The sequence below is a fragment of the Barbus barbus genome (assembly GCF_936440315.1).
Source record: "Barbus barbus genome assembly, chromosome: 22".
NCBI classification, from domain to species: Eukaryota; Metazoa; Chordata; class Actinopteri; order Cypriniformes; family Cyprinidae; genus Barbus; species Barbus barbus.
Window position 1 is genome coordinate 11,092,918 of NC_136750.1, and position 27,477 is coordinate 11,120,394.

General features: G+C 39.3%; 1 protein-coding gene across 6 annotated transcripts in view; it reads right to left on the reverse strand.

The window, feature by feature from the left end:
- Window positions 1-27,477, reverse strand: part of def8 (differentially expressed in FDCP 8 homolog) — a 95,312-nt gene that overhangs the window by 64,542 nt on the left and 3,293 nt on the right. For 3 of the 6 annotated variants that reach the window (XM_079446894.1, XM_079446896.1, XM_079446895.1), the window contains exon 2: window positions 880-999. In XM_079446894.1, the coding sequence (XP_079303020.1) occupies window positions 880-985 (106 nt within the window). In that variant the 5' untranslated portion in view covers window positions 986-999. Of the gene's footprint in view, window positions 1-243; window positions 344-879; window positions 1,000-27,477 lie in introns of those variants that run through there. The other 3 variants (XM_079446893.1, XM_079446898.1, XM_079446897.1) reach the window with 3 other exon arrangements.

The following is a 27,477-nucleotide window of genomic DNA, read 5'->3' on the forward strand; positions in this document are numbered from 1 at the left end:
AATAATAGAATAAAATCTTTCAATTATATCATGTTCTTTCATGAAATTGATAGAATCAAAGACTGCTGAAACACCAATAAAACGGGAACTATTAAAACTCTGCAAAAGGTCTAAGCATGGGATTCATCTATTTCTTTTCAAATAAATAAATAAAGTACATTTTGTCAATGTGTTATCACAGCATTTAAGATTATTAAAAAAATAAATTATATTATGCATATATAAGATGATTTTTGGACTGACCTGCATAGACGTCACAGCACAGCATGTTGTCACATACACCTGTTTTAGAGAATGTTAAATGTGCAAACTGAAGAGGGGGACTGAGTCTTTGTATCTTTTTGTGAATGTGCATATTTGCTGTTCAGTCCAGGAAGTGATACAACAGTCACCAGTTCTGTCATCTAGTTCCAGTTTATTGTTCTCTCTAACAGTCTCACATCCCTGTACACTAAAATATGAGTGGTGCTTAACCATGCAAAAGATGCTACCAAAATGTTAGGGCATTTTGGATGGTTGTTTGCCACGACTTTACCTATGTAGTTTGCTATAAAGTTGGTGGTTGCATACAGACTCTTCACTCTTAAAAGTAAACTTTCTAAAAGGGTATTTCTGCAGTGATGCTATTGAAGAACCATTTTAGGTTCCCAAAAGAAGCTTTAAGTGGATAGTTCTTAAAATATATATATATATATTATTATTTGCGTGAAAAACATCTTAAGAACCTTTTGTGTAACAAAAAGCTTACATGGATGTTAAAGGTTCTCCATGGGACCATCAATGCCAATAAAAAAAAAAAAGAACCTTTATTTTTAAGGGTGGTAATAATTTGCCTGTACCTTCAGGAGAGTAGAATATATTTAACAAAAGTTGACACACCATGTTTTGGAGGATCCTTCCCCTCAGTGCTGCTGACGATCTCTCTCCTGTCAAAAGGGTTGACATGACCCTGACGAAAACGAGCAAGTTTTTCATTATATTCCATGACACTGGTCACATCTGTAGAAGACAGACACATGATCAATATGTAACATAATACAAAAATGAAAATTCTGTCATCATTGTGTCATCTCTTTTTAGTTTCAAGGACAGAACAAACTTTCAGCTCTTTTGGGAGTGCAATACCTTCTGTTTTAATTTTTTTAATAATACAATGTTTTATGTATAAAAATTATTTGTGAATATTCCCTAAAAGAGAATCTACTGTTACAAAAAACACTTAGCAAAAACACTTTTCTTCCTGTTTTTTTCTAATGAAAAAGTTCCATCGTAAGGCTCTGGCCCGGAACGTTAAGTGCAGCGTGAGTGCAGGTCAGTGGGGCGAAATGTGCACAGGCTCGGTACAAGGCAACTGTGCCTAGTGTGAGTAGTAGTTATAAGCTGTTCTCGCAAAAACAGTTTATTCAGCATCTGGTGTCCTCCTCAGTATCCTGGAGCATTATGATATTCTTTTGCTAACCAACCTTGGAGGATTGTCAAGTCCTTTGCAAATTACAGTTAATACAGACTTTAAAACTGACTTTGGCTGCGGCTCAATTTAACCAGTCAGTCCATGAAGTTTTTTTTCGGTGTAAACTGTAACAATACTATAGATCAATTCAATACAAATATACAAATAGCAAACATGTTGAAGTTTAACTGATAGGCTGTCAATTCATTAAATGATAAGCTAAGAAAAAAAAATTCTCCGCATGAAGACCCAAGACTATCAGATGAACATGCTACTTTAATATCAACCGCATGCAATCTCTGGAGACAATTAAAGACGATACATGTTCAGTAAGCGTGACCGAGACACTTGAATTTATGGGTAAGCAAGATGAAGGTTTGAAGAACAAGGTGAGCTTGCTGCAAAACAGGATGAAGTAACGCGATATGTGACAATTATGATGAACTGGATGCATATAAAAGGAGATGAAATTATGAGTGGCAAAAGTTCTGGAATAGCGAGGGGAAGATATCCGAAAAATTCTTATCAATGTGTTTAGTAAAGTCTCACCTACTCAGCAGACGAGTGTCTGGTGCAAGGAAAAGGAAAACCAGAAATCTCAAAGACTTGATGTAAAACCATTTCATCCAACAATATAATGTATAGTAGTATAAAGAATCCTGAGGTACATTCACTTACATTTTACTGCATAATTAGACTTTTATTAAACTCTCAGACATGCAAAAAATATTTAGCAGTCCCATATTTGTGTATGTGTTTTTTTTCTATTTGAAGTATTTTCAAAATATTAATTTGTTGCTTACTCAATATACCTGGTGTATCAAGAACTGTTCAAAGTCTAGATTAAAAAAATCTAGATTAATTGATTTTTGACTGATCTCAAAAACAATATCAATAATATTTTGCTACTATTAGCAACAGTCCTATGATTGAGCACAAAACTGTTTATATTTCAGTACTTTTTTTTTTGTTAAATAATACCTTCAAAATCTCAAAAGCATCACTCTGGAAGTTAAACAGTTCCTTCATTAACTATAAAAAGGTGAAGCAGAAAATGTATTAACTAATCAAAACAGAACAGAAACACAAAAGGCTTACAGGCGAAACTAGGGGCTTACAAAATGGGTAAATTCCTAAAGGAAGTAATATAGCAAAGCAGAAGGATATAGGACAGCAGAAGTTGCTCTTTCGCAACCAACCTTTTTATCTTTAAAAAAACCCTTATCTGACAGTAATAAAATATATATACTCCAGACTACAAAATAAACTAGACAAACTGTATAGCTAAAAAGCTAAGGGAGCCTATGTTATGGTCTAGAAAAAATGGCTAAAAAGAACAAAATTCGGCCTACAGGGTTTTTTTTTTTTTTTTTTTAAGATTGGAAAATCCACTGCCTGATTCAACTAAACATCTTTGAATTAATACTAATGTTCTTTATGATCCTAAAGACTTAGGATGCATGATGGTACTTGTGTGCAATTAGAGACAGCACATTCTGTTTTCTGCCAATTATACACAAACACACGTTATTGAATAAATGTATAAACTTGCATACAGTTGTAAATGTATAAACAAGCACTTTGCTTGACAATGTGCACTTTCAGGCACCGGTATCTCAGTGTTTTCCCTTACATATGTTTGGCAAAGGCATCATATATGCCATTTGTAATGCAGTATATATTGGATACACAATCTTATTGGATACGATCTTATCCGATATATTAGATACACGTTTTTAAATACTCATGTGTGTTACTTATGTTGCTTTGCTTAAAGCAGACAAAGACCATTTATAAGTAATAAAATATATATACATATTTTTTTTTTCTGAAACAGACATAAGATCAGATATTACAAGATGAATGTGTAATGACACATTTGCTTTGAACTATTTTTACTGTAATATCAGTTTGATTATTTTGTATTAATACCCTTAGACAGTTGTTGATAAGTAACTCTGCAAATACATGTCAACTAGCAGTCATTAGAGAATTAGTAGCATGTCTGCTAAATATGTTAACACTTTGTTTTGATGGTTCCCCAACAGACATACTGACTATTGTCACAGATGTGGACTTTTGTGTTCCTGTTCTCCTGCCTTAAGCCCTATTCGGATGGGACTAGTTTTATAGGGGGTCGTTAGAGAAATTTGTGTTTCACAGACTTAAGCCCGATTCGGACGGTAATTGTTTCTCATATGGACATCTGTAAAAATTTATTTACATATGACCTCAGTAATAAAACTCGTGGATTCGGATGGTGATTCATTCACAGTGCACCCTGCGAACCAGAGAACGCGCTGCTCACGTGGCCAGTCACGTGATTGTCTGCTGTTAATAAAATTAATTTTATTTACAAATTTATTCTTATTGTGTAAAATGTATTTTAAAATACTTATGTAAAATATATTCTTATTATTCCAAGCATATTTTATAATGTATAATCCTATTTATTATTTGATTATTTAAATCTCATGTTTAAAAATGGGAAAATACGCGCTATAGTTGTATATAATTATATGCAATATATATCCGTTTATAACACATTTTAAAATTGTATTGCATACCTGCTGCTGCCATAATAAAGACCCACTTCGAATGTTTACGTGCTTTTCTTCTCTTTCTGCTCCCAGTCGCTGTGGTGGAGCAGTTATGAAGTATTGTTCTTTTAAATACTTAATTTCCAGCATTTCAGAATTAAATATGCAAATTACACCGAAGTACAACAGCTACTGTACGGTGTTCGGGAGTGCTCAAAAAAGGGTTTAAACGCTGAATTTAGAATCGATTTCTTCTTGTAAACTCAGAGATGTGGATTCGGACGGCAATTCAATTACCACACGACTCCGTGTTTGTCAAAAAACAGTAGGTAATTTGGCCAGGGATTTTCATGGGGGTGGTGAGAGAAAAACACAGACGTCTTGGATTCGGACGGCAATTAAATCACCAACTACCCCCTGTATATGGTGAAAATCACTTACGTCCCCCTGAGAAACAATTACCGTCCGAATCGGGCAATACTTGGTGATTTTAATCCCGTCCGAATCTGCCACGTCTGTGTTTTTCTCACACAACCTCTAATAATTCCAAAGCAAATTACCTACTGCTTTTCAGCAAACTCAGTGATCCTCTGGGAAAACTAATCCCGTCTAAATTTGAATGCCTGTAATTGTCGGCGATATTTTTTTTTTTCCACAACGCTTTTCCTTGTGTGTTTTGGCCAACGTGACGTGATATATTTGCCTCCCATCAAAGAAAAAAAATTATAACAGTAATAAAATCAAGAGCCAGATCACGTAAACTGTTAAGACTGGCTATTGTAATATCAGCGTCAGGTAAGATTACATTAATTTCTGCACTCAATTACATAATGTTTTAATTACATATGTACCTTTATGAAAATTAAACAAGGGTTTACTACAAATAAATAAAAAAATAAAATAGTTCAACTAAAGTATTAACATGGTTTTGCTATACCCATTTAGCTTCACCATGGCATTTGTGTGATTATACTAATGTAATCAATCTGAATGACTATACGCAAATGCACTCTCTGCAACGCCCATGTACAAAATAGACCCTCCCACCTCTGTAATAAACACACCCTGCATCCCAGTGTTCATACTATCTATCCTAAATAGTATGTGAGATTACAATAAGTGTGTTCCAAAGCATAGTATGTTGAAAAGAGTAAGAAAATGTCCCCGGATGCTCTACTATTTCAGGTTGATTTTTGACGTGTGGATCCGTGCACACTCTAATGGCTAAAATTGCCCCCAATCCATTGCGCTCTGGCGAAGGATTACAAACGCGAATAAAACGCATTAAAAAAAACTACAAATGTGGCGGATGCGCGCGATCGACCGTTAGGTAGACGGGTTACAAAAAGGGGTTTTAGCTACTAATGCTGCGTTCCAGGCAACCTGTAACCCGTGTTTTTCCAACCTTCTACCCTTGAAAGTGCACTGGAATGGCAGTCAAACCCTTGACTTCCCACCCGTGAACTCGTACTGGATCGATGTACTCCCAGTTCTGCGCTATGACGTCACATAGCCTGCGAAACAACAATGGCAGCCCCTACGGATATACAAATAACATATAATAAAAGGTATAACAGCTTCTCTTGCCTTATGCGCCGTTTTTCCTCCTCTGTTTCCCGCAAATAACCAAGGAAACACCTTTGGCGATAGAAATGATTGTAAATGAGCATAACCCCAGTAAGGTCCGCTTTGCTGGTTTGTTTACATCTAGCTACAATTCCTTGTGCTCAGGCAGTTTGGCGTGACTTGCCTGGAACGCTACAAAGTCGTGAGTCGTGGTTTGAAGTCGTGACTTACAGGCTCAAAAACCTGCCTGGAACGCAGCATAATAATCAACATTTAACCTGGTAAAATATGTATTTATTGTTATCCGTATTATATTTTATCTGCAACAGCTATGTGAACTTTTATAAACATCCATTTGGTCGTTAACTTTTAATTGCATCACTATACAGAAAATATGAGCAAAGTTCTAAGCAAGAAAGACCTGTGACTGGCAGATCAACCAGCTACTTCTTTTCTCCCCAATACAGTAGAAAGTTAAATTAAATGAAATGTGGACGATGTTAACTGTGACAAGATGATTGACAGGCCAGTTTACAGTGACAGTGTGCGTGTAACAGATGCGACAGAGCAGTCCATTAAAGATGCAGTTGTGTGACGTGATAGTAAGTCCTAAAGCTTGCCTACTCTTCTACTACACGCTCAAAAGTGAGTACTTTTTCTTCACCAAAAGTAGGCACATTGGGACAGCAACAGAGATGGTAATCCCATCCAAATTGGTACATGACAAATCGCAGACATCAGGTGATAAGAATCGAAACTCAAACGTAGTTTAGAAAACTAGTCGCGTCCGAATAGGGCTTTAGTCTTTGACCTAGTTTTCCTGAGTTGCCCTTATTAGTTCATTCTGTTCACTTGAGTTCATTCCATTAAGTCATTAGTCCCTCTCTTGCTTTGGTATAAGTATAGTCCCTGTTTCTGTTCAGTCCCCACCGGCTATTAATGTTGTTTGTGTTGATGTTTGGACACTATGTTGGAATACCGGTTCCTCTATGGATGATTATTAAAAGGATTGTTTGAACGGTCTTCTTCGTCATGCGCTTGATCTCACTCCACACGACCGTGACACATATACACATACACATATATATACATACACATACACATACACAGTGGGTACGGAAAGTATTCAGACCCCCTTAAATTTTTTCACTCTTTGTTATAGTGCAGCCATTTGCTAAAATCATTTAAGTTAATTTTTTTTCCTCATTAATGTACACACAGCACCCCATATTGACAGAAAAACACAGAATTGTTGACATTTTTGCAGATTTATTAAAAAAGAAAAACTGAAATATCACATGGTCCTAAGTATTCAGACCCTTTGCTCAGTATTTAGTAGAAGCACCCTTTTGAGTCATGAGCCATGAGTCTTTTTGGGAAAGATGCAACAAGTTTTTCACACCTGGATTTGGGGATCCTCTGCCATTCCTCCTTGCAGATCCTCTCCAGTTCTGTCAGGTTCGATGGTAAACGTTGGTGGACAGCCATTTTTAGGTCTCTCCAGAGATGCTCAATTGGGTTTAAGTCAGGGCTCTGGCTGGGCCATTCAAGAACAGTCACAGAGTTGTTGTGAAGCCACTCCTTCGTTATTTTAGCTGTGTGCTTAGGGTCATTGTCTTGTTGAAAGGTAAACCTTCAGCCCAGTCTGAGGTCCTGAGCACTCTGGAGAAGGTTTTCGTCCACGATATCCCTGTACTTGGCCGCATTCATCTTTCCCTCGATTGCAACAAGTCGTCCTGTCCCTGCAGCTGAAAAACACCCCCACAGCATGATGCTGCCACCACCATGCTTCACTGTTGGGACTGTATTGGACAGGTGATGAGCAGTGCCTGGTTTTCTCCACACATACCGCTTAGAATTAAGGCTAAAAAGTTCTATCTTGGTCTCATCAAACCAGAGAATCTTCAGGTGTTTTTCAGCAAACTCCATGCGGGCTTTCATGTGTCTTGCACTGAGGAGAGGCTTCCGTCGGGCCACTCTGCCATAAAGCCCCGACAGGTGGAGGGCTGCATGGTTGGACTTTCTACAACTTTCTCCCATCTCCCGACTGCATCTCTGGAGGTCAGCCACTTTGGGTTCTTCTTTACCTCTCTCACCAACAATCTTCTCCACCGATAGCTCAGTTTGGCCGGACGGCCAGCTCTAGGAAGGGTTCTGGTCGTCTCAAACGTCATCCATTTAAGGATTATGGAGGCCACTGTGCTCTTAGGAACCTTAAGTGCAGCAGAATTTTTTTTGTAACCTTGGCCAGATCTGTGCCTTGCCACAATTCTGTCTCTGAGCTCTTCAGGCAGTTCCTTTGACCTCATGATTCTCGTTTGCTCTGGCATGCACTGTGAGCTGTAAGGTCTTATATAGACAGGTGTGTAGCTTTCCTAATCAAGTCCAGTCAGTATAATCAAACACAGCTGGACTCAAATGAAGGTGTAGAACCATCTCAAGGATGATCCGAAGAAATGGACAGCACCTGAGTTAAATATATGAGTGTCACAGCAAAGGGTCTGAATACTTAGGACCATGTGATATTTCAGTTTTTCTTTTTTAATAAATATGCAAAAATGTCAACAATTCTGTGTTTTTCTGTCAATATGGGGTGCTGTGTGTACATTAATGAGGAAAAAAAATGAACAAATGATTTTAGCAAATGGCTGCAATATAACAAAGAGTGAAAAATTTAAGGGGGTCTGAATACTTTGCGTACCCACTGTGTATGTGTATATATATATATACACATACACAGAATGAACCAAGAACCAAGATGGCGCCGAGCATGGCAGCCGTGTTACGAGCTCCAAGAAAACTCTGCAGTTTTTCTTATGTTTCTTATGTTTTATTTGTTATTTTGTTGTTTCACGTGTTAGATGTTGTCAGTATAACTGTCTACGATAGACACACGCTTTTAAACATTGGTTCCTTCGTCGCGCAACGCAAACCGGACTTTGAGTTCCTGAACGCCGGCGCCTTGTTTACAGACACCGCATCAGAGCCCTTTGTTTGGACTGCACGATCGCGACCGAGGAAACGCCGCCGGAAAAGGGGGAAGAGAGCCGGCGTCCTTGTCAGACTCAGACGCTGTCCCCTCCGACCTCCTCTCCCAACTATTTTGCTGGCTAACGTTCAGTCACTGGACAACAAACTCTGTGAACTGCGGGCACGCATCTCATACCAACGGGAAAAAAGGGACTGCTGCATTATTTGCCTCACAGAAACCTGGATGTCTGCAGTGGTTCCAGACTCAGCCATCGAGCTTACGGGGTTCTCCGTGCACCGCTCGGACAGAACGAAAGAGCTCACAGGGAAAAGCAGAGGCGGGAGCGTCTGTTTATTTATCAACAACTCGTGGTGTGATGAAAGGAACCTACACTCTATTAAATCCTCCTGCTCCCCTGATCTGGAATTTCATATGCTTCTGTGTCGACCATTCTGGCTACCGAGGGAATTTACAGCGATCATAATCACAGCTGTTTACATTCCCCCTCAAACCAACACAGACCAGGCACTCAAGGAACTGTACGGGAATATAAGTGAGCAGGAAACCGCGTACCCAGATGCAGCGTTTATTGTTACGGGGGACTTCAACAAAGCCAACTTCAGAACAATAGCTCCAAAATACTTTCAACACATCACCATCAACACGCGTGGTAATCGTGTACTTGACCACTGCTACTCTCCATTCCGGGACGCCTACAAATCGCTCCCCCGCCCACCTTTCGGCAAATCGGATCACACTTCCGTTCTGCTCCTGCCTGCTTATAGGCAAAATCTGAAACAAGAAGCACCCGCCCTCAGGACAATTCAATGCTGGTCGGACCAATCAGACGCTATACTACAGGACTGTTTTGATCACGTGGACTGGGACATGTTCCGGGCAGCGTCTGATGACGACATAGAGGCGTACTCAGATACTGTAACGTGTTTCATCAGGAAGTGTGTAGAGGATGTAGTACCGACAAAAACAATCCGCATCTACCCCAACCAAAAACCGTGGATTAACAGCGATGTTCGAGCAGCCTTGTCAGCGCGGACATCTGCCTTTAAATCCGGAAACTCTGACGATCACAAACAAGCCAGTTACGATCTCAGGAAATCAATCAAAGCTGCCAAACGACAATATAAAAACAAAGATGAAGAACAATTCAAAACCAACAACGCAAGAAGCATGTGGCAGGGTATCAACAACATCACAGATTTCAGAGGGAATAAACCAGCTACTGTGAACATTGCCGCCTCTGTACCGGACGAACTTAATCACTTTTATGCTCGTTTCGAGGCTCACAACACCGCCCACACAGAGCGCGCTCCCGCGGCTGTAGCAAAAGAGGCGAGCGCACTTTCCTTTTCTGTCGCAGATGTAACCCGATCCTTCCGACGGGTGAACATCCGCAAGGCTGTGGGTCCCGATGGCATCCCAGGCCGTGTGCTCAGAGCATGCGCATTCCAACTGGCCGGGGTTTTCACAGACATTTTTAACCTTTCCCTCTCTCTGTCTGTGGTTCCCGCATGCTTCAAAAAATCCACCATTGTGCCCATACCAAAGAAAAATAAAATCACATGCTTGAATGACTGGAGGCCCATTGCTCTGACACCCATCTTCAGCAAGTGCTTTGAGAAACTCATCAGAGACTACATCTGCTCTGTGCTGCCTGACTCACTGGATCCCCTACAATTTGCATATCGCAGAAACCGTTCCACAGACGACGCTATTGCCTTCACCCTGCACACTGCTCTCTCCCACCTGGAAAATAAGAACACCTATGTGAGAATGCTGTTTGTGGACTACAGCTCAGCATTCAATACCATAGTGCCTGCCACACTAGTTGAGAAGCTCCAGACTCTGGGACTAAACGGATCTCTGTGCAGCTGGATCCTGGACTTCCTGACAGGCAGATGTCAGGTGGTCAGAATGGGCAACAACACTTCATCCCCGCTGACCCTCAACACTGGTGCTCCTCAGGGTTGCGTCCTCAGCCCACTCCTGTACTCCCTGTACACACACGACTGTACAGCAACACACAGCTCCAACGTCATCGTCAAATTTGCTGACGACACAACGGTGATAGGCCTGATCACTGACAACGATGAGACGGCCTACAGAGAGGAGGTGAGAACCCTGACTAAATGGTGTCAAGAGAACCACCTCTCACTCAACATCGACAAGACCAAGGAGCTGGTGGTGGATTTCAGGAGACAGAGCAGAGAACACACACCCATCACCATCGACATGACACCTGTGGAGCGAGTAAACAGCTTCAAATTCCTCTGTGTTCACATCACTGAGGATCTCACATGGTCCGCTCATACAGATGCAGTGCTGAAGAAGACACACCAACGCCTCTTCTTCCTGAGACGGCTGAGGAAGTTTGGAATGAGCCCCAGCATCCTCAGATCATTCTACACCTGCACTGTGGAGAGCATCCTGACAGGCTGCATCACCGCCTGGTTTGGAAACAGCACTGCTGGCAACCGCAAAGCTCTGCAAAGGGTCGTGCGAACTGCCCGTCACATTGTTGGAGGTGAGCTTCCCTCCCTCCAGGACATCTACACCAGGCGGTGTATAAAGAAAGCCCGGAGGATCATCAATGACTCCAGCCACCCGTCCCACAGACTGCTCTCTCTGCTGCCCTCAGGAAGACGTCTCCGCAGCATCCGATCCCGCACTAGCCGACTGAGGGATAGCTTTTTTCCTCAGGCTATCAGGCTAATGAACAGTAAAAACTAATACACCCTACAGCACACTCCCACTTTACAATATACCACGCACTGCACTTTAATTCCATACAGTTCAAACTGGACTACCAGTACACTACTGCACAAATACAACAATCTTTTTGCCAGCACTGGATACCATCCAATGCACATCCATGACATTTGCACATCCGGTTTATATATAATCTGCTGCATCTTCGCATATTACTGTGTGTATATAACGTAGAATGTGTACTACATACTGTGTATAATGTGTATCGGTAACTGTATGTCTGTCTAATAGTACACTGTGTGTACTGAGTATATGTATGTGTATATTACACATTGTCATCTGTATAAGTCTGTACGTATGTATGGCAATGTCTATATGTAAATTGTTTCTGCAGTGTCTGGAGCACGCTCTCAAGAATTTCACTCACGAAGGCACACGTGCTGTGGTGATGTGACAATAAAAGTGATTTGATTTTGATATATAGATATATATATATATATATATTTTTTTTTTTTTCATATAATTTTAATATTTGGCCACATGCAAACTCAGAGCCAGGGTTCAAGCTTTTATTTTGAAATAGCGATGTACAACAAATTTTGAAATATGCTGATGTATTACCCTGTGTCGGCATATGAATGATTTACGTTATAAATCTAGTGAGATAACGCACACTGTTTTCCCAGATGAACATTAAGCAACTCAAACTCGCAGCATATGTAGAGGAAGAGTTTGTCGACTGAGCGGCTGAGATGGAGACACGCTCCAAGCTTGTAAATGATGTGCAACACAAAGCGCGTCAGACTTTACATGCGTTCCCAAATGAAACCCAAACAAACAGCACATGCAATAAAAGACTAAACAATATAATGCAAGCACTATCAAAGGTTTTACCCCAAAATCAACTTTATACTGATATCACAAGACCGCTTTTCACCTCATTGACCTCAAGGAGTAATATCTGCTAAAAGCCAGGCCAAATGGCTCTGTATTTATATCAAAATCGGATTCTGCATCGTTAATTTTGCGAGAAAAGATTGTTTTCACAGAAAACAAAAATTAACACTAATTTCACATACAGTGCTGCCCAGTAAAATTGGCACCCTTGGTAAATATGAGCAAAGGTGGCTGTGAAAATAAATCTGCATTGTTTATCCTTTTGATCTTTCATTCAAAACATTTACAAAATTTTAACCTTTCACTGAAGTAAAACAATGGAAAGTGGGGGAAACTCACTTAGTATGAAATAAATGTTTTCTATAGTTCACATTAGCCACAGTTACTGGCACCCAGTAACTAGTTTTCAATCATTTTTGAGTTTTCTCCTATAATGCCTGAAGAATTTGGAGAACACTTGACAAGAGATCAGCGATCGTTCCTTCATCCAGAATCTCTCCAGATCCTTCAGAATACCAGCTCCATGTTGGTGGTGCTTCTCTTCTGTTAACGCCACTCATTTTCTATAGGGCTCAAATCAGAGGACTGGGACGGCCATGACAGAAGCTTCATTTTGTGCTCAGTGACAAATTTTTGCGTTGATTTTTATGTTTGCTTTGGATCATTGTCTTGGTGGAAGATCCAACCATGGTCCATTATAAGATTTCTAACAGGCAGTCAGGTTTAGATTTTTTATCTGTTGGTCAGGCATGTAATCAGCTAGAGACGAAAAAGAAAGGAAAATCTGACCACGCCCCAAGACACACCCCCAGCACTTATTATTAAAAGTATATATTTTAGCACATTAAAAGATATATCTTATATTGTAATAATAATACATACTATTGTCCTATAAAATATAAAAAGCAGCATTTAATAATCATGATGACAATATAATATATTATAATAAAGTACTATAATGTATTATAGTAAAGTATATAGAATTGTTATTACTATTAAAGTACCTGCCAAAAGTTTGGAAACATTACAATTATTAATGATAAATGATTAATGATTTAAAATAAACATCATCTGCTCATCAAGGCTGAATTTATTTGATCAAAATAAAAAATGCATTAAAAACAGCAATATTGTAAAATATTTTAATTTTAATATATTATCAAATGTAATGTTATTCCTGTGATGCAAAGCAGAATTTTCTATATCATTACTCCAGTTTTCAGTGTGACATGATCTTTTAGAAATCATTACAATTTATTTGACTCAAGAAACATTTCTCATCATTATTATCAATGTTGAAAACAATTTTGCTGCTTCATATTTTGAGTAGAAATGGTCATACTTTATTTTTCAGGATTGTTTGATAAATCTAAAGTTTAATGAACAGCATTTATTTGAATTTATAAAATATATTAATTACATTTGTTAATGCATTAAGTAGAAATCATTCTAAATGTCTTCATTCACTTTATCACTTTCATTCATGATGAATAAAATTATTAATTTCGCTCTCTTTTTTAATTTTATACAAATGTTTGTGTGGTATTGTTTACACAAAAATATCAAGCAGAAAAAACTGTTTTTTAACATTGATAATAATGAGAAATGTCTTGAGCAGCAAATCAGCATATTAGAATGATTTCTGAAGGATTATGCGACACTGAAACTTCTCTTAAACAACAACAGATCTATAAACGTTTCCAATGACAAATGTTGCGTTCCCAAATGCAAATTAAAGTGGCTCAAACCAAGCACAGCGCAGCTAGCACTAACAGTGAATTGAAACTAAAAACAGTACTGTAACAGTAGACATGTAGCATGTTTGACTACAGCCTATTATATAATTACATCACAACCGTTGCAAATTTTATGACAGCACTAGCAATCTCAAATTCTCACTGCCATTCATAAAGTCACCGGGTGGAGTAACACGTTTCAGAGATGATTCTACTCGCGTTTGGCACTTTGAATCATTTGAACGCTTTTACCTGTCCTGCAGATGGTGCCGCGAGCTCGTGCAGCGCTCTCAGGAGCATTCAGTCCATGATGTTTTAGAAAACAATCTTTTCGCAGTTTATTTAGGTAATAGCCCAAAAAAATGGGGGGGGGGGCGCCTCGGACCAATGCTAATCACATGGGTCGTCCCTCAGAGGTTGGAAAATACGGAAATCCGTATTGGTATGGTTGGAAAAAGCCAGGCCCACAACATTAAAAATCCAGCAGTATATTTAAATGTGGACATGCGGTAGTTTTTATCACTGTTTGCACCAAACCCATCTGGTGGGTTTGCTGCCAAAAAGCTCTTTTTCACATTTCATCGGACCATAGAAGCCAGTGCCATTTGAAGTTCCAGTCGTATCTGACTACTGAATATGCTGGAGTTAGTTTTTTTGATGAGACAGGAGTTTTTTCTTGAAACCCATTTTAACAACATGTGGTAACGTAGAGGCTGTTTGATATATATTTTTTAGGCTTTCTGACCCCAAGATTCAACTACTCACGTCCTCACCATGCATTAGGACGAAATAGACAAACATCCTCTTCCAGGCAGATTTATAACATCTTTAGTTGATTGGAACATCTCAATTATTGCCCTGTAATGAATTTATTAGCTCTTATTTTAGCTTTTAGGGAATCAAATCTTAGAGATTCGGGTTGATTTGATTAGACGGATTCAAAATTGATAGCATACACTTCAACTATGTGTCCTGCGTCTAGCACTTAGTGTATCTTGGCAATTCTGTTTATTTCACGGCCACGATAATAATACAGAATTGGTTGGGTTAATTTTCAATTCACCAGTTTCCAGCAAAATTATGGAGATTGTTTGTTTACTTGCTTTTCAAGTTGAGTTTGACAGCTGATCTCCGGTTGCATTGCCTTTTCCTGGTGGGGAAACCCCCGGGGCTGCTGATTGGCTGCTGAGGTCGTCGTTGCGTGATGCGTTTCTAGGAAAGCCCTCCGATGAGTGGTTGTTTTCTTGGTGACGCGAGAGTGACGACGCCTTGAAGTTGTTTAGAGTTTCTTGCGGCTTCAGGTTCTAAGTTTCTTCAGTAAGAAGTTTGACTAAGTGTTTGAGTCTGGGTGATCAGCCTGATCTTAAGTCTGTGAGTGCTTCACAGCGCGATCAGTGAACCGAAGCCAGAGTTTAGCAAGCAGCGAGCAGAGCTGGTTGTCCGTTTTTAGCAGGCTGCTTTCAGTCCACCCACTAGATTGCTCCTTCCAATCAAATTGTCCCTGTAGGGCGGAGCCCTGCTTGGCTTCTTTTCCGTGCATACCTTATCTGCTAATCAGTTTAATCACATGAAGGAAATATCCTAGCAGATTTCTATACGTGTTGTAATCATACATTATGATGCTTAATGTCAACTTTCATCCACACCAAATTATTGCTGATGAAACCAGCTTTCATTCAACATCAGACATTAAGTATTTGACACACAAAGTACATATACTAATTTTATCTACTACACGGGTTAAGGCATAGATTAAAAATATCCTAAATTCTAAATAATCACACCAAGCATATGAAAGACATTAAGCACATCCTTCGTGGCTATATTTGCTCTAATAGCAATGAGAATAAATAAATGCCTTTTTCTTAGAAATCCTCTATGCAAGTTTGAGCTTATTTGTCTGCCAAAGAAGAGGAAAAGGCGCTTTCTTTTGGAATGCAGGAGGACGAAACGGGAGCTGTCCGGGGGTCAGGCAGACAATTTGGGTGTGCATCAGCAGCGCTTCAACGCTCAGGCGTCTCCTTGTAAGACAGTCTTCCCTTGTTGATAAAATCATTGAATTACGCGTTAAACGGTCAGGAGGTCCTGGAGTTTCCGTCGCTGGAACATTTTCCAGATACAACGTTCTTTGTTCTGTGTTGGTTGAATTAGGTTTAAGGGATAAGGAGCCAGGCCTTGACAGGAACTGGAGCAGACAATCGAGTTAGGTCTTACTGTGCGTTCACACCGCCGCCAGCGAGAGCGTCAAAGTGGCCGGAAGTCATTCATTTTCAATGTGAGCCGGCGGCGAGCTCCGGCGAGAGCGGCGCGGCGAGTCTTAGACGGTGAGAGCGTCGAGGAGAGTGGAAATCAGGTCAACTTTATGGTAATGAGCTATGACGCGGTTGGGCGGCAACCAATCGGAATGTAGAAGTCCTCCGCTTGTGAGGGTTCCAGAGAACGCAGCCTTGTAAACTTTGGTTCCGACCACATTGGTTCCCAAGCAAAATGGAAGAGAGATTAATTATTGCTGTGGCGGGTTTCCCGATAATATTTGACGTGTCCCTGTTTGTGTACAGGGACATAAATAAATAAAAATTATAGGGGAAATTTTCCCGCTACAACGTTTGTTTTTCAGTGGGAATGCAATTTATTTGCTCAAAACAACACCGATTTGACCAATTGCATTAAGGCTACACTTCAATCTGGACAGTTTGTAATGTAGGCTGCACACAAATTAATGTTAATTAAAGACCAAGGCTAGTAAATGTCTCCTATAATGTTGAAATTAGACTAGCACTTAACCATGAACACAAATCCACACCACACAAATGGCTTTTAATTGGTTTATTTGGTTAGCAAACATGTAACTACAATTAAGTTCTTTCCATCGATCAATTTCTCACTTTCACATTTAAAATACACAAATCTTTTCTACAGCGTCGCAGTCAGGGCGGCCAGGGCGAATTTTGCACGTTAGACTCCTAAAAGCACCTTTTCTCACGTGCAAACAAGTGCTCGCACAACCGCAGATGATTCATTTTCCACTCAAGCCGAATCTGGGGTGTGCGATATACAGTATATCTTCTGTGATAATATGGTAAGTGTTGTTGTAATGATGTGCGATCTGACATTATGAAGTAGGCTATATCACCAAATCACACACAGAGTGCACGCACGTTTATTTATTAGTCTATTTAAACAAAAAATTCCAGGCATTCTAAATTGTAGATGGCAAAAATGCTTCTGTATGCTTTTTATATTTATATAATTTAATATAGTTAATCTATATCACACAAAGAATATCGTTTTTCTGCAGATATCAGCATAACATTTAATAATCATTTTATACAAGTTCAGTAAAGCAATAAGTGACTTACATTTTAGACATAATATTGCTTGTTTTTGCTCAATTTTGCAATCGAAAATAGTTCCAAACAAAGATCACAGCAAACACAGCCCAAATTCCCTTACTCATCCAATCTTTAAAAAAAATGGTCAAACAGCACCTACATCACCACGTTGTTTGGGAGGGTTTCAAGAAAACTCCTCCTAGCTCATCAAAAAACAAACTCCAGCATATTCAGTTATCAGACACGACTGGAACTTCAAAAGGGACTGGCTTCTACGGTCAGATGAAACAAAAAAATAGCTTTTTAGCAGCAAACATTCAAGATGGGTTTGGCGAACACTAGGGCTGAACAGTTTTGGAAAATAATCTAATTGCGATTTTTTTTAGCAATATTGCGATTTAATATGTGATTATTTTTTAAAGCTTTTTATATTCTGTATTATTCAACAAAGACAAGTAATAAATCACTGTATAGTATGCAGTGTTGGGCACGTTAGTTAAAAAAAGTAATTAGTTATATTACTAGTTACTTCTCACAAATAGTAACTGAGTTACATCATTATAAAAGAAACTAATTACAAGGGAAAGTAACTATTGTTACTTTTTTTTTTTTAAATGTTCAAATGTCAAATAACTTGGATGCCCCCAATTTTAAATATGTTAAATGAAATGTTCACTAAATAGAATAAATTATTATTATAAAACATTGTACACTAATCTACACTATTTTAATGTTTCTGTGGGACAATGTGAGCGACACCTATCAAATTGAATTGATTATTGTAAATATTATCAACCCTCTACTTGGCAATAAAATCTCCATTGGCTTGTATTTTTTTTTAGTTTACTCACCAGACTAATATTAATTATCTGGGCCCGTATTCCTAAAGATTCTAAGAATCCTTTTAGAGAGCTCCTAATTTATCTTAATTTCTAACTAGGAGTCTTACCTTAAAAGTGATTCAGGACCAATCTGAGAGCAACTCTGAGCGAGGAAAAGACAAAAACTTTTATCTTAGTGAGGAGGAGGGGCTGACCCTGTTGCTAGCTATAACACAGTCTTTTGAAGACTGTGAATGGTTGGTTGTCAAGAAGGAAATAAAAGAGCGCTTTTAAGAGTAAGGTATATTATAAGCCTTCACTTTGAAATTGCAGGCGTAATTTTTCCTGTTTTACCGTACTCGCTCTCTCTTTCTCACCATGCTGTCATACTTACCGTATTTTATAGGAAATGAACAGAGACATTGCCTAATAAGTGCTGTAACAGACCCAAATCATCACTGCGGCATAGTTGCATTGTTCCAGTTGCCAGGAGATGTTAGCATGTCTTTAATAAGATCGGTCACAAACATGATCCCTGCACGATCTAATGTGTAGCGTCTTATTAATTCACTGTCATGCATTGTGTGCAACACATTTCTTATCCCTCTTCATGTGTCGTCCATTTTCTCCACTGCTAAAGAAACTCTGAAGCCCCTTAAAAGTCCTCGTCCGTACTCCTAACAATTTTGGACCTTAAGACCTCTTTTAAGGGTTAAGATGCTTTCTGAATTACATTTTTCTTAACTTGGATCCTTTCTTTAATTTTAAGAGGAAACACCCACATTTCTAAGAATTTTGTTACTAGGAGTAACCCTTAGCACTAAGATTTTTCATGAATACGGGCCCTGATATACTTATATATATGAATCTTATGTTTGGAAAATGCCAGTTTTTTTTTTTATATCTCACTTAGCATCAGTCAGTCAAACATTATATGATATAATTTAGCATTAAATGATGATAGAACTTTAGTAATTAGAATAACCATGTATGAATGCATATTTGTCATGTTGACTGAACTTAGGTCTGGTGGTGGAGCTTAAGATATTGTTTGTCATTTAGTGTTTCTATAAAAAAAGGGGGGGGGGGACTACAAATAATACTGATAAGATAAAACTACTATAAATTCTACAACTAATAAGAACAATATAAAACGCACTAAGGATTATTGAACTGCTGGGTTCATGAATATTAATCAGGTTGTCTGCGTTCGCTCGAACTGATTCCCTGAAATCAAAACAGGGAGGATAATAGGTGAGCGCCAGCCAATGAGATTGTCGTTTGCGCATTAGTCCCGCCCACTACCGGAAAACCCAGCAGTTCTTAAAAGCTGAAGAATTCCAAAGGAACACATCTCGATAGTGTCAAACGCGGCGCTAAGATCTCGTAGCACTAATAGAGAGATACAACCACGATCAGATGATAAAAGCAGGTCGTTTGTAACTCTAATGATCCCCAGTGAAGACCCTGTCTCCAAGACGGCCATCGGGACAAGACCACAGGAACCAGATGAGTCCTTTGCACAATCTGATTCTGCTTTAGCCTAGATTTAAACTGCTGATTTTGTTTGGCCAGAGAAGAATGACACTATTTTGACAAACTATTTCCCCGTCTAAATACTGTAAAGCTGATATAAAGCCACCCAGCTTTATATCAAGCCGATATATAAAGCTGCTTTGACACAATTTGCATTGTTACAAGCGCTATACAAATAATATTGACTTGAATTGACTTGACTTAATGAGAGCAGTCTTAGTACTATGATATGGTCTAAAACCTGACTGGAAATCATCACACATATAATTTTTCTCTAAGAAGGAACATAGTTGTGATGATACTACCTTTTCTAATATCTTTGACAGAAAAGGGAGATTCGAGATCGGTCTGTAATTAATTCTTTGGGGTCAAGTTGTGTTTTTTTAAAGAGAGAGACTTAACAGCCAGTTTGAAGGTTTTTGGGATATATCCTAATGACAATCATGAGTTAATAATATTCAGAAGAGGATATATTACTTCTGGGAGCACCTCTTTTAGGAGTTTAGATAGAACAGGGTCTAAAATACAGGTTGTTGGTTTAGATGATTTAACAAGTTTATACAATTCTTCATTTACAATAGAAGAGAATGAGTGGAATTGTTCCTCAGGGGATCTATAGTGCACTATCTGATGCGATACTGTGGCTGACAGCTGCATGGTTACAATTTTATCTCTAATAGTTTCGATCTTGGAAGTAAAGTAGTTCATAAAGTTATTACTACTGTGCTGCTGGGTAATGTCTGCACCTACTGATGTTATATTTTTTGTTAATTTAGCCACTGTATTAAATAAATACTTGGGGTTGTGTTTGTTTTCTTCTGAAATAGACGTAAAGTAAGTAGATCTAGCAGTTTTTAATGCTTTTCTGTAGGATAGGGTACTTTCGCGCCAAGCAATACGAAATACCTCTAATTTTGTTTTTCTCCAGCTGTGCTCCATTTTCCGGGCTGCTGTCTTTAGGGCCCGAGTGTGCTCATTATACCATGGTGTTGGACTCTTTTCCTTAATCTTCCTTAAGCGTAAAGGAGCAACCGTATCTAAAGTGCTATAAAAGTGAGAGTCAATAATTTCTGTTGCATCATCAAGTTGTTCTGCGCTATTGGATATGCTGAGGAATTGAGATAAATTAGGCAGATTATTTATAGAGTAGTCTTTTGTGGTAGATATATACCTACCATATTTGTAACAAGCAGTTGGCTTTACAGCTTTAGAATGGAAATATACATGAAACTAGATAATGATCTGAGATATCGTCGCTCTAATTTACATCGCTCTCATCTAATCTACAACAATGACAAACCATGGTTCACTGCAAAACTCAGACAGCTCCGTCAGGCCAAAGAAGATGCTTACAGAAAGGGGGATAAAGTCTTGTACAAACAGGCCAAATACACACTGGAAAAGGAGATCAGAGTGGCAAAGAGGAATTATTCTGACAAGCTCAGGAAAAAAAATATATCTTCCAGTGATCCTGCTTCAGTGTGGATAGGAATGAAGGATATCTCTAGTTACAAGTCACCATCCCCCAGCACTCTGGAGAATCAACACCTGGCAGATGACTTGAACAAGTTTTTTTGTCGTTTTGAAAGATCACCCCACACCCGCCCTGAACACCTCTCCACACAACCATTCACACCTCCAGCAACCCCTCTCTCCCCCACACCTACGATTCAAATCAGCGAAGATGATGTGTGCCAGGTACCAGCTACCAAATCTGACCTCAGAAGACTACGGAGGGTAGTCCGGACTGCTGAGCGAATCATTGGTACAACCCTCCCCACTCTCCAAGAACTGTACTTATCCAGAGTGAGCAAAAGGGCTGGTAAAATCACTGTGGACCCCTCACACCCAGCACACTCCCTCTTTGAACTGCTACCGTCTGGTCGACGCTACAGAGCTTTGTGCACCAGAACGACCAGACACAGGAACAGTTTCTTCCCTCAGGCAATCCATCTCATGAACACTCAACAATAAACGTGAAACACACAACTATAATACACTATACATTCACCACACTCACTAATTTTACCTTTATTTTCTCATTTCTAATTTGCACATACTTGACCTGTACATACATAGTTGTCTATATTATATATTGTGTTTTTGCTGCTTTGTACATTGCCTATTTGTATATTATTATTTTATTATCTGTGTCCTGTCCTGTTGCTGTCTTTCTGTTGCACTGTGGAGCTTCTGTCACTACAACAAATGCCTTGTATGTGTAAACATACTTGGCCAATAAAGCTCATTCTGATTCTGATGTCCTAAGTATAATGTTGTGGTAATATCCTAATATCCTTTCAATTTTTAAGGGTAGTGTACTCTCCCATTGCTCATGTCAGCACTGGTCAATGCATTTATTTATATAAAGTGAAGCATCAGCAGCCTTTCCCCTGTCGTTTATCCCAGCGTTTACCCCTTTCGCCACTAGCTCTGCCCTTGCGCCTTCAATCGTGACCGGAAGAGATGAGTTGTTTTGAGGGGGAGGGGAGGTTAATATTTTTGATTAAAGATTACAAAGGCACATGAATAAAAAAAAAAATATTAAAGTGCACGGATAAATTATTTATAATAAACTACAGTATTCCATTAAAAAATAAGAATTTTAAATTTTGATTTCATGCCGACTTTAAAGGCTTGTGCACTCGACTGTTTGCGAAATGGAGCTTTGTGTTTGTGTATCCTACCTCTCTCATTCGGCACAAATCCAAATATTCCATATTTGGTCCAGCATTGCTTATATAGGGCTGCACGATTATGACAAAAATCATAATTGTCGATTATTCCCCTGAGATTGTAATTGTGATTATTAATAACGATTATTTTGAACAGATTTATGCCATTGTTTGAAGCTGCATGCCATATTTTTATATATAAATTTTTATTGCTTTTCTATAGCATTGAGCCTCAAATGTCAACTATACATTGGTTTGGTTTCTTTGAACAAAAATAGGTAAAATTATGCATAGTATAATAATGTTATACTAAAACTAAAAGAAAAAAAATGGTCTACTAAAGCTATACATTTCATTTACAATTAAACAGACGAAATGTCAAATTACAGTAACATATTACAGTACAATTTATATTATCAGGGCTCCAGACTAACATTCGAGAGCAGTGGCACCATCACCTGATTTGGTGGCACTGAACATGTAATATTACAAGTTTTGTCTCTTAGAAATACACATTAGAACAGGAGCTTGAGATCAGAGTAGCAAGAGCTTGAGTTGGGATGTAGATGTACATTTGACAGTACCATTGTGAAAACTGTAACAGCCTCATCTTTTATACATAACCAAAAGTACAGCACCTCATTACCATGGTAAAAAAGTAGCCTAACTATATGGTTTCTATGGTGTTTGCATTGAAAAACAGTAGCCTAAAGACATTCAGTCAATTACAAATCCACATCAACTGATAGAATAATTAACAAAATAATGTAATTATATTCCATTACTCCTTTAACATATTTAGTATATTAATAATATAATAATACTCAATATGAATATCCACCATACCATTGTTACGTTAGTGTTACTACAGTAAAACTATGGTAAATGTGGGTGATTTGTGGATTGAAACGTCTTCTAACTGGATCGTTGTTGCACTGCTCCTGCTGCTCCGATTTATTTGTATTTAAACTAGTTTAAATTAAAGAGATGTGGAGAACTCTGTGCTGAACTCGAGTGCTTCTTACTGGATTTCACAGCGTTGTTTAACGCTTCATCGCGACTGATCACTGTAATAAACGCATATGCTCTAAGCTCGCGCTGCGCTGTTTTCTTTTGAGGCGAGCGGATAAAAGGTCAGTGTGGTGCGCAGTTCAAACGAGTCCTGCTATTTTGTTCCGCTTTTGACACTATTGGCGTATAACATATCTATAATGCACAACAGAGTGACAATGACTATCAGTTAGACAAAATGTCTTTTATCCAGTGTGTTTGAGTTTGTTAAACCTCGCGCTGCAAACACCTCTTAAGCACACAGAATAATGCAAGTGGGCATTTTTAATTATTTCTTTTTGTAATCGCGGATTTGAACGATTATGTAATCGTGGCATCCATAATCGTAATCGCGATTAGAAATTCGATTAATTATGCAGCCTTAGCATTGCTAACTTGACAGCGCAGTTGGTACTTTATCAAAATATAATACAGTGTACCAAAAATCAGTGCGCCTGCCTGTGTCACTGTTGGAACGTGACTGAAGTACAAAGCCTATAATTTAAAAAAATAAATAATAGTTTCGCATTCAGCTAGGTCGCAAATATGGAAATATTATGGAATATTTGGATTTGTGCCAAATGAGACAGGTAGGATACACAAACACAAAGCTCAATTTCGCAAACATTTGAGTGCGCAAGCCTTTAAAGTGTACTCCTTTGTCAGTGAGAGACGTGTTCAGAATCAGCACATGGTCACTGTCTAGTGGGCTTTGTTTTCAAGTGCCCAACTCATGGCATTCGCTGTTCTTCTGCTGGCGGTCATCAAACACTATTGCATTACTGTGGGCGTCCCCTTCTGGATTGAGGGACGAATACATGTATCGTTACACCCCTAATATACAGTATCTCACAGAAGTGAGTACACCCCTCACATTTTTGTAAATATTTTATCTTTTCATGTGACAACACTGAAGAAATGACACTTTGCTACAATGTAAAGTAGTGAGTGTACAGCTTGTATAACAGTGTAAATTTGTTGTCCCCTTAAAATAACAACACACAGCCATTAATGTCTAAACCGCTGGCCACAAAAGTGAGTACACCCCTAAGTGAAAATGTCCAAATTGGGCCCAATTAGCCATTTTCTCTCCCCGGTGTCATGTGACTTGTTAGTGTTACAAGGTCTCGGGTGTGAATGGGGAGCAGTAGGGGTGGGCGATATGGAAAAAATATTATATGACGCTTTTTATTTTAGAAATATCACGATTCACGATTTTTATCACGATTCTTTGTCATGTTGGTTTTACAAGTTGTCTGAGCATTACAGCCAAACTAGAAAGACAAAGCCTTTCAAGGTAACAATAAAAAGACATGGCAGATATTTAGGCCAAAGTGGAGCGAAGATAAAAATCTGTGTCATTATTTTATCTTTCTTATTAAAAAATAAAAACAAAGATACACATTACAAATACACAATATATAAATAAAACAAAGTGCTTTATTTTCAGGTACAATAGGTGTATTTAGCAGGAGCATTCAATGAAATTGAATGAACAAATATAAAAAATAAATTGGGAGAATGTCATATGGTCAGATGAAACCAAAATAGAACTTTTTGGTAAAAACTCAACTCGTCGTGTTTGGAGGAGGAAGAATGCTGAGTTGCATCCAAAGAACACCATACCTACTGTGAAGCACGGGGGTGGAAACATCATGCTTTGGGGCTGTTTTTCTGCAACGGGGGTGGTGATGGCGCAGTGGATAAGACACATGCCTTTGGTGTGAGAGACCCGGGTTCGAATCCACTGTGAGACACCAATGTGTCCCTGAGCAAGACACTTAACCCCTAGTTGCTCCAGAGGCGTGCGACCTCTGACATGTATAGCAATTGTAAGTCTTTGGATAAAAGCGTCAGCTAAATGAATAAATGTAAATGTAAATGTAACAGGACCAGGACGACTGATCCATGTAAAGGAAAGAATGAATGGGGCCATGTATCGTGAGATTTTGAGTGAAAACCTCCTTCCATCAGCAAGGGCATTGAAGATGAAACGTGGCTGGGTCTTTCAGCATGACAATGATCCCAAACACACCGCCCGGGCAACGAAGGAGTGGCTTCATAAGAAGCATTTCAAGGTCCTGGATTGGCCTACCCAGTCTCCAGATCTCTACCCCATAGAAAATCTTTAGAGGGAGTTGAAAGTCCGTGTTGCCCAGCGACAGCCCCAAAACATCACTGCTCCACAGTGTTTCCCACAGGTTTGAAGGCAATGTGTGGTGGTCAGCCCGGGGGGGGGGGGGGGTGGTAGATGTTTGTCCGGGGGGGGGGTTGCAGATGAAAAGAACGATTGGATAGGGGATACGATTGGATCCCCTAAAGGACAACATTCGGTGTAAGAGTAAAGAAACGACATAATTTATAATACGTTTATTTGATTCACAGCTGCTACATATAGTGTTTTGACCTCGACAACCCAACTAGGCTAGACTACATTTTACCGCAAACTTGCGACTAGTTAACTTTCTAAAGAAGGCGCAATCGCGTTTGCTAAGGGTCGGGACTTACAGTAACATCAACACACTGAAACTATTGTATTCAGAATATAAAATATTTTATAGCACTTTTTAATCTGTGATTGTGTGTTAAAAGTGTTCACGAGATACCAACCTTTCGCCAGCCGTCTTCTCTCCACAGATGATCCAGACAGATGTGGTGTGCACGGAGAGGAGGGGCTGTGTGTGTGTGTGTGTGTGTGGGAGAGACGCGTGAGTGACAGAGAGATGAAGAGAGAGCAGGGAAAGGAAATGCAGTTGAACGAATTCGCTGCGTGTTTTAAATAGCGTACAAAAGAATAACGAAACGCAATATATGACGGTCGGTATTGATTTTTTTTTTTTATTGGTCGGTGTTGAATCTGTGGCGGTCGGAATTTAATCTGTGGCGCACCGCCACAGAGTCGTCTATGTGTGGGAAACACTGCTCCATGCAGGAGATCTGCATGGAGGAATGGGCCAAAATACCAGCAACAGTGTGTGAAAACCTTGTGAAGACTTACAGAAAACGTTTGACCTCTGTCATTGCCAACAAAGGGTATATAACAAAGTATTGAGATGAACTTTTGTTATTGACCACATACTTATTTTCCACAATAATTTGCAAATAAATTCTTAAAAAATCAGACAACGTGATTTCCTGGATCCCCCCCTTCTGTCTCTCATAGTTGAAGTGTACCTATGATGAAAATTACAGGCCTCTCTCATCTTTTTAAGTGGGAGAACTTGCACAATTGGTGGCTGACTAAATACTTTTTTGCCCAACTGTACAGGCACGCATCCATTTCTCTCTTAACTATTTACTGTCATATTAGAGATAACCAACTGAGTCTGTATGTAAACCTTGTGTGTATTGACAGCATTAGCGCAAAAGATAACTTAGTTCAGTAATCAGGCGCTGTTAGACAGGACTTTTTAGTGCACGCGCTTCTGGTGTATGCGCTCAGAAAAAGCGCACGTCAGACCAGCGTGTGAATTAAACATTTAACCAGCAAGGCTTGTATGCAAATAATGTACTTTTGCGATCGCGAATAAGTGCAGTATCCTGTCAGAGTAACTCTACTGCTGTATGTCGTGTTGTACAGTATGTAGAGACGGAGGTGCCAGAACTGTATTTGACAATGTGCGCTGTACCACGATACTACGATATTTCTTCAAAAGCAGATCGTGGAGACATTTTTATCGTCCACGTTCAAAAATCGTCATATCGCACACCTCTAGGGAGCAGGTGTGTTAAATTTGGTGTTCTCTCTCTCACTCTCTCATACAGGTCACTGGAAGTTCAACATGGCACCTCATGGCAAAGAACTCCTTGAGGACCTGAAAAAAATAATTGTTGCTCTAGATGGCGTAGGCTATAAGAAGATTGCCAAGACCCTGAAACTGAGCTGCAGCACGGTGGCCAAGACCATACAGCGGTTTAACAGGACAGGTTCCACTCAGAACAGGCCTCGCCATGGTCGACCAAAGAAGTTGAGTGCACGTGCTCAGCGTCATATCCAGAGGTTGTGTTTCGGAAATACATGCATGAGTGCTGCCAGCATTGCTGCAGAGGTTGAAGGGGTGGGGGGGGGTCAGCCTGTCAGTGCTCAGACCACATGCCGCACACTGCATCAAATTGGTCTGCATGGCTGTCATCCCAGAAGGAAGCCTCTTCTAAAGATGATGCCCAAGAAAGCCC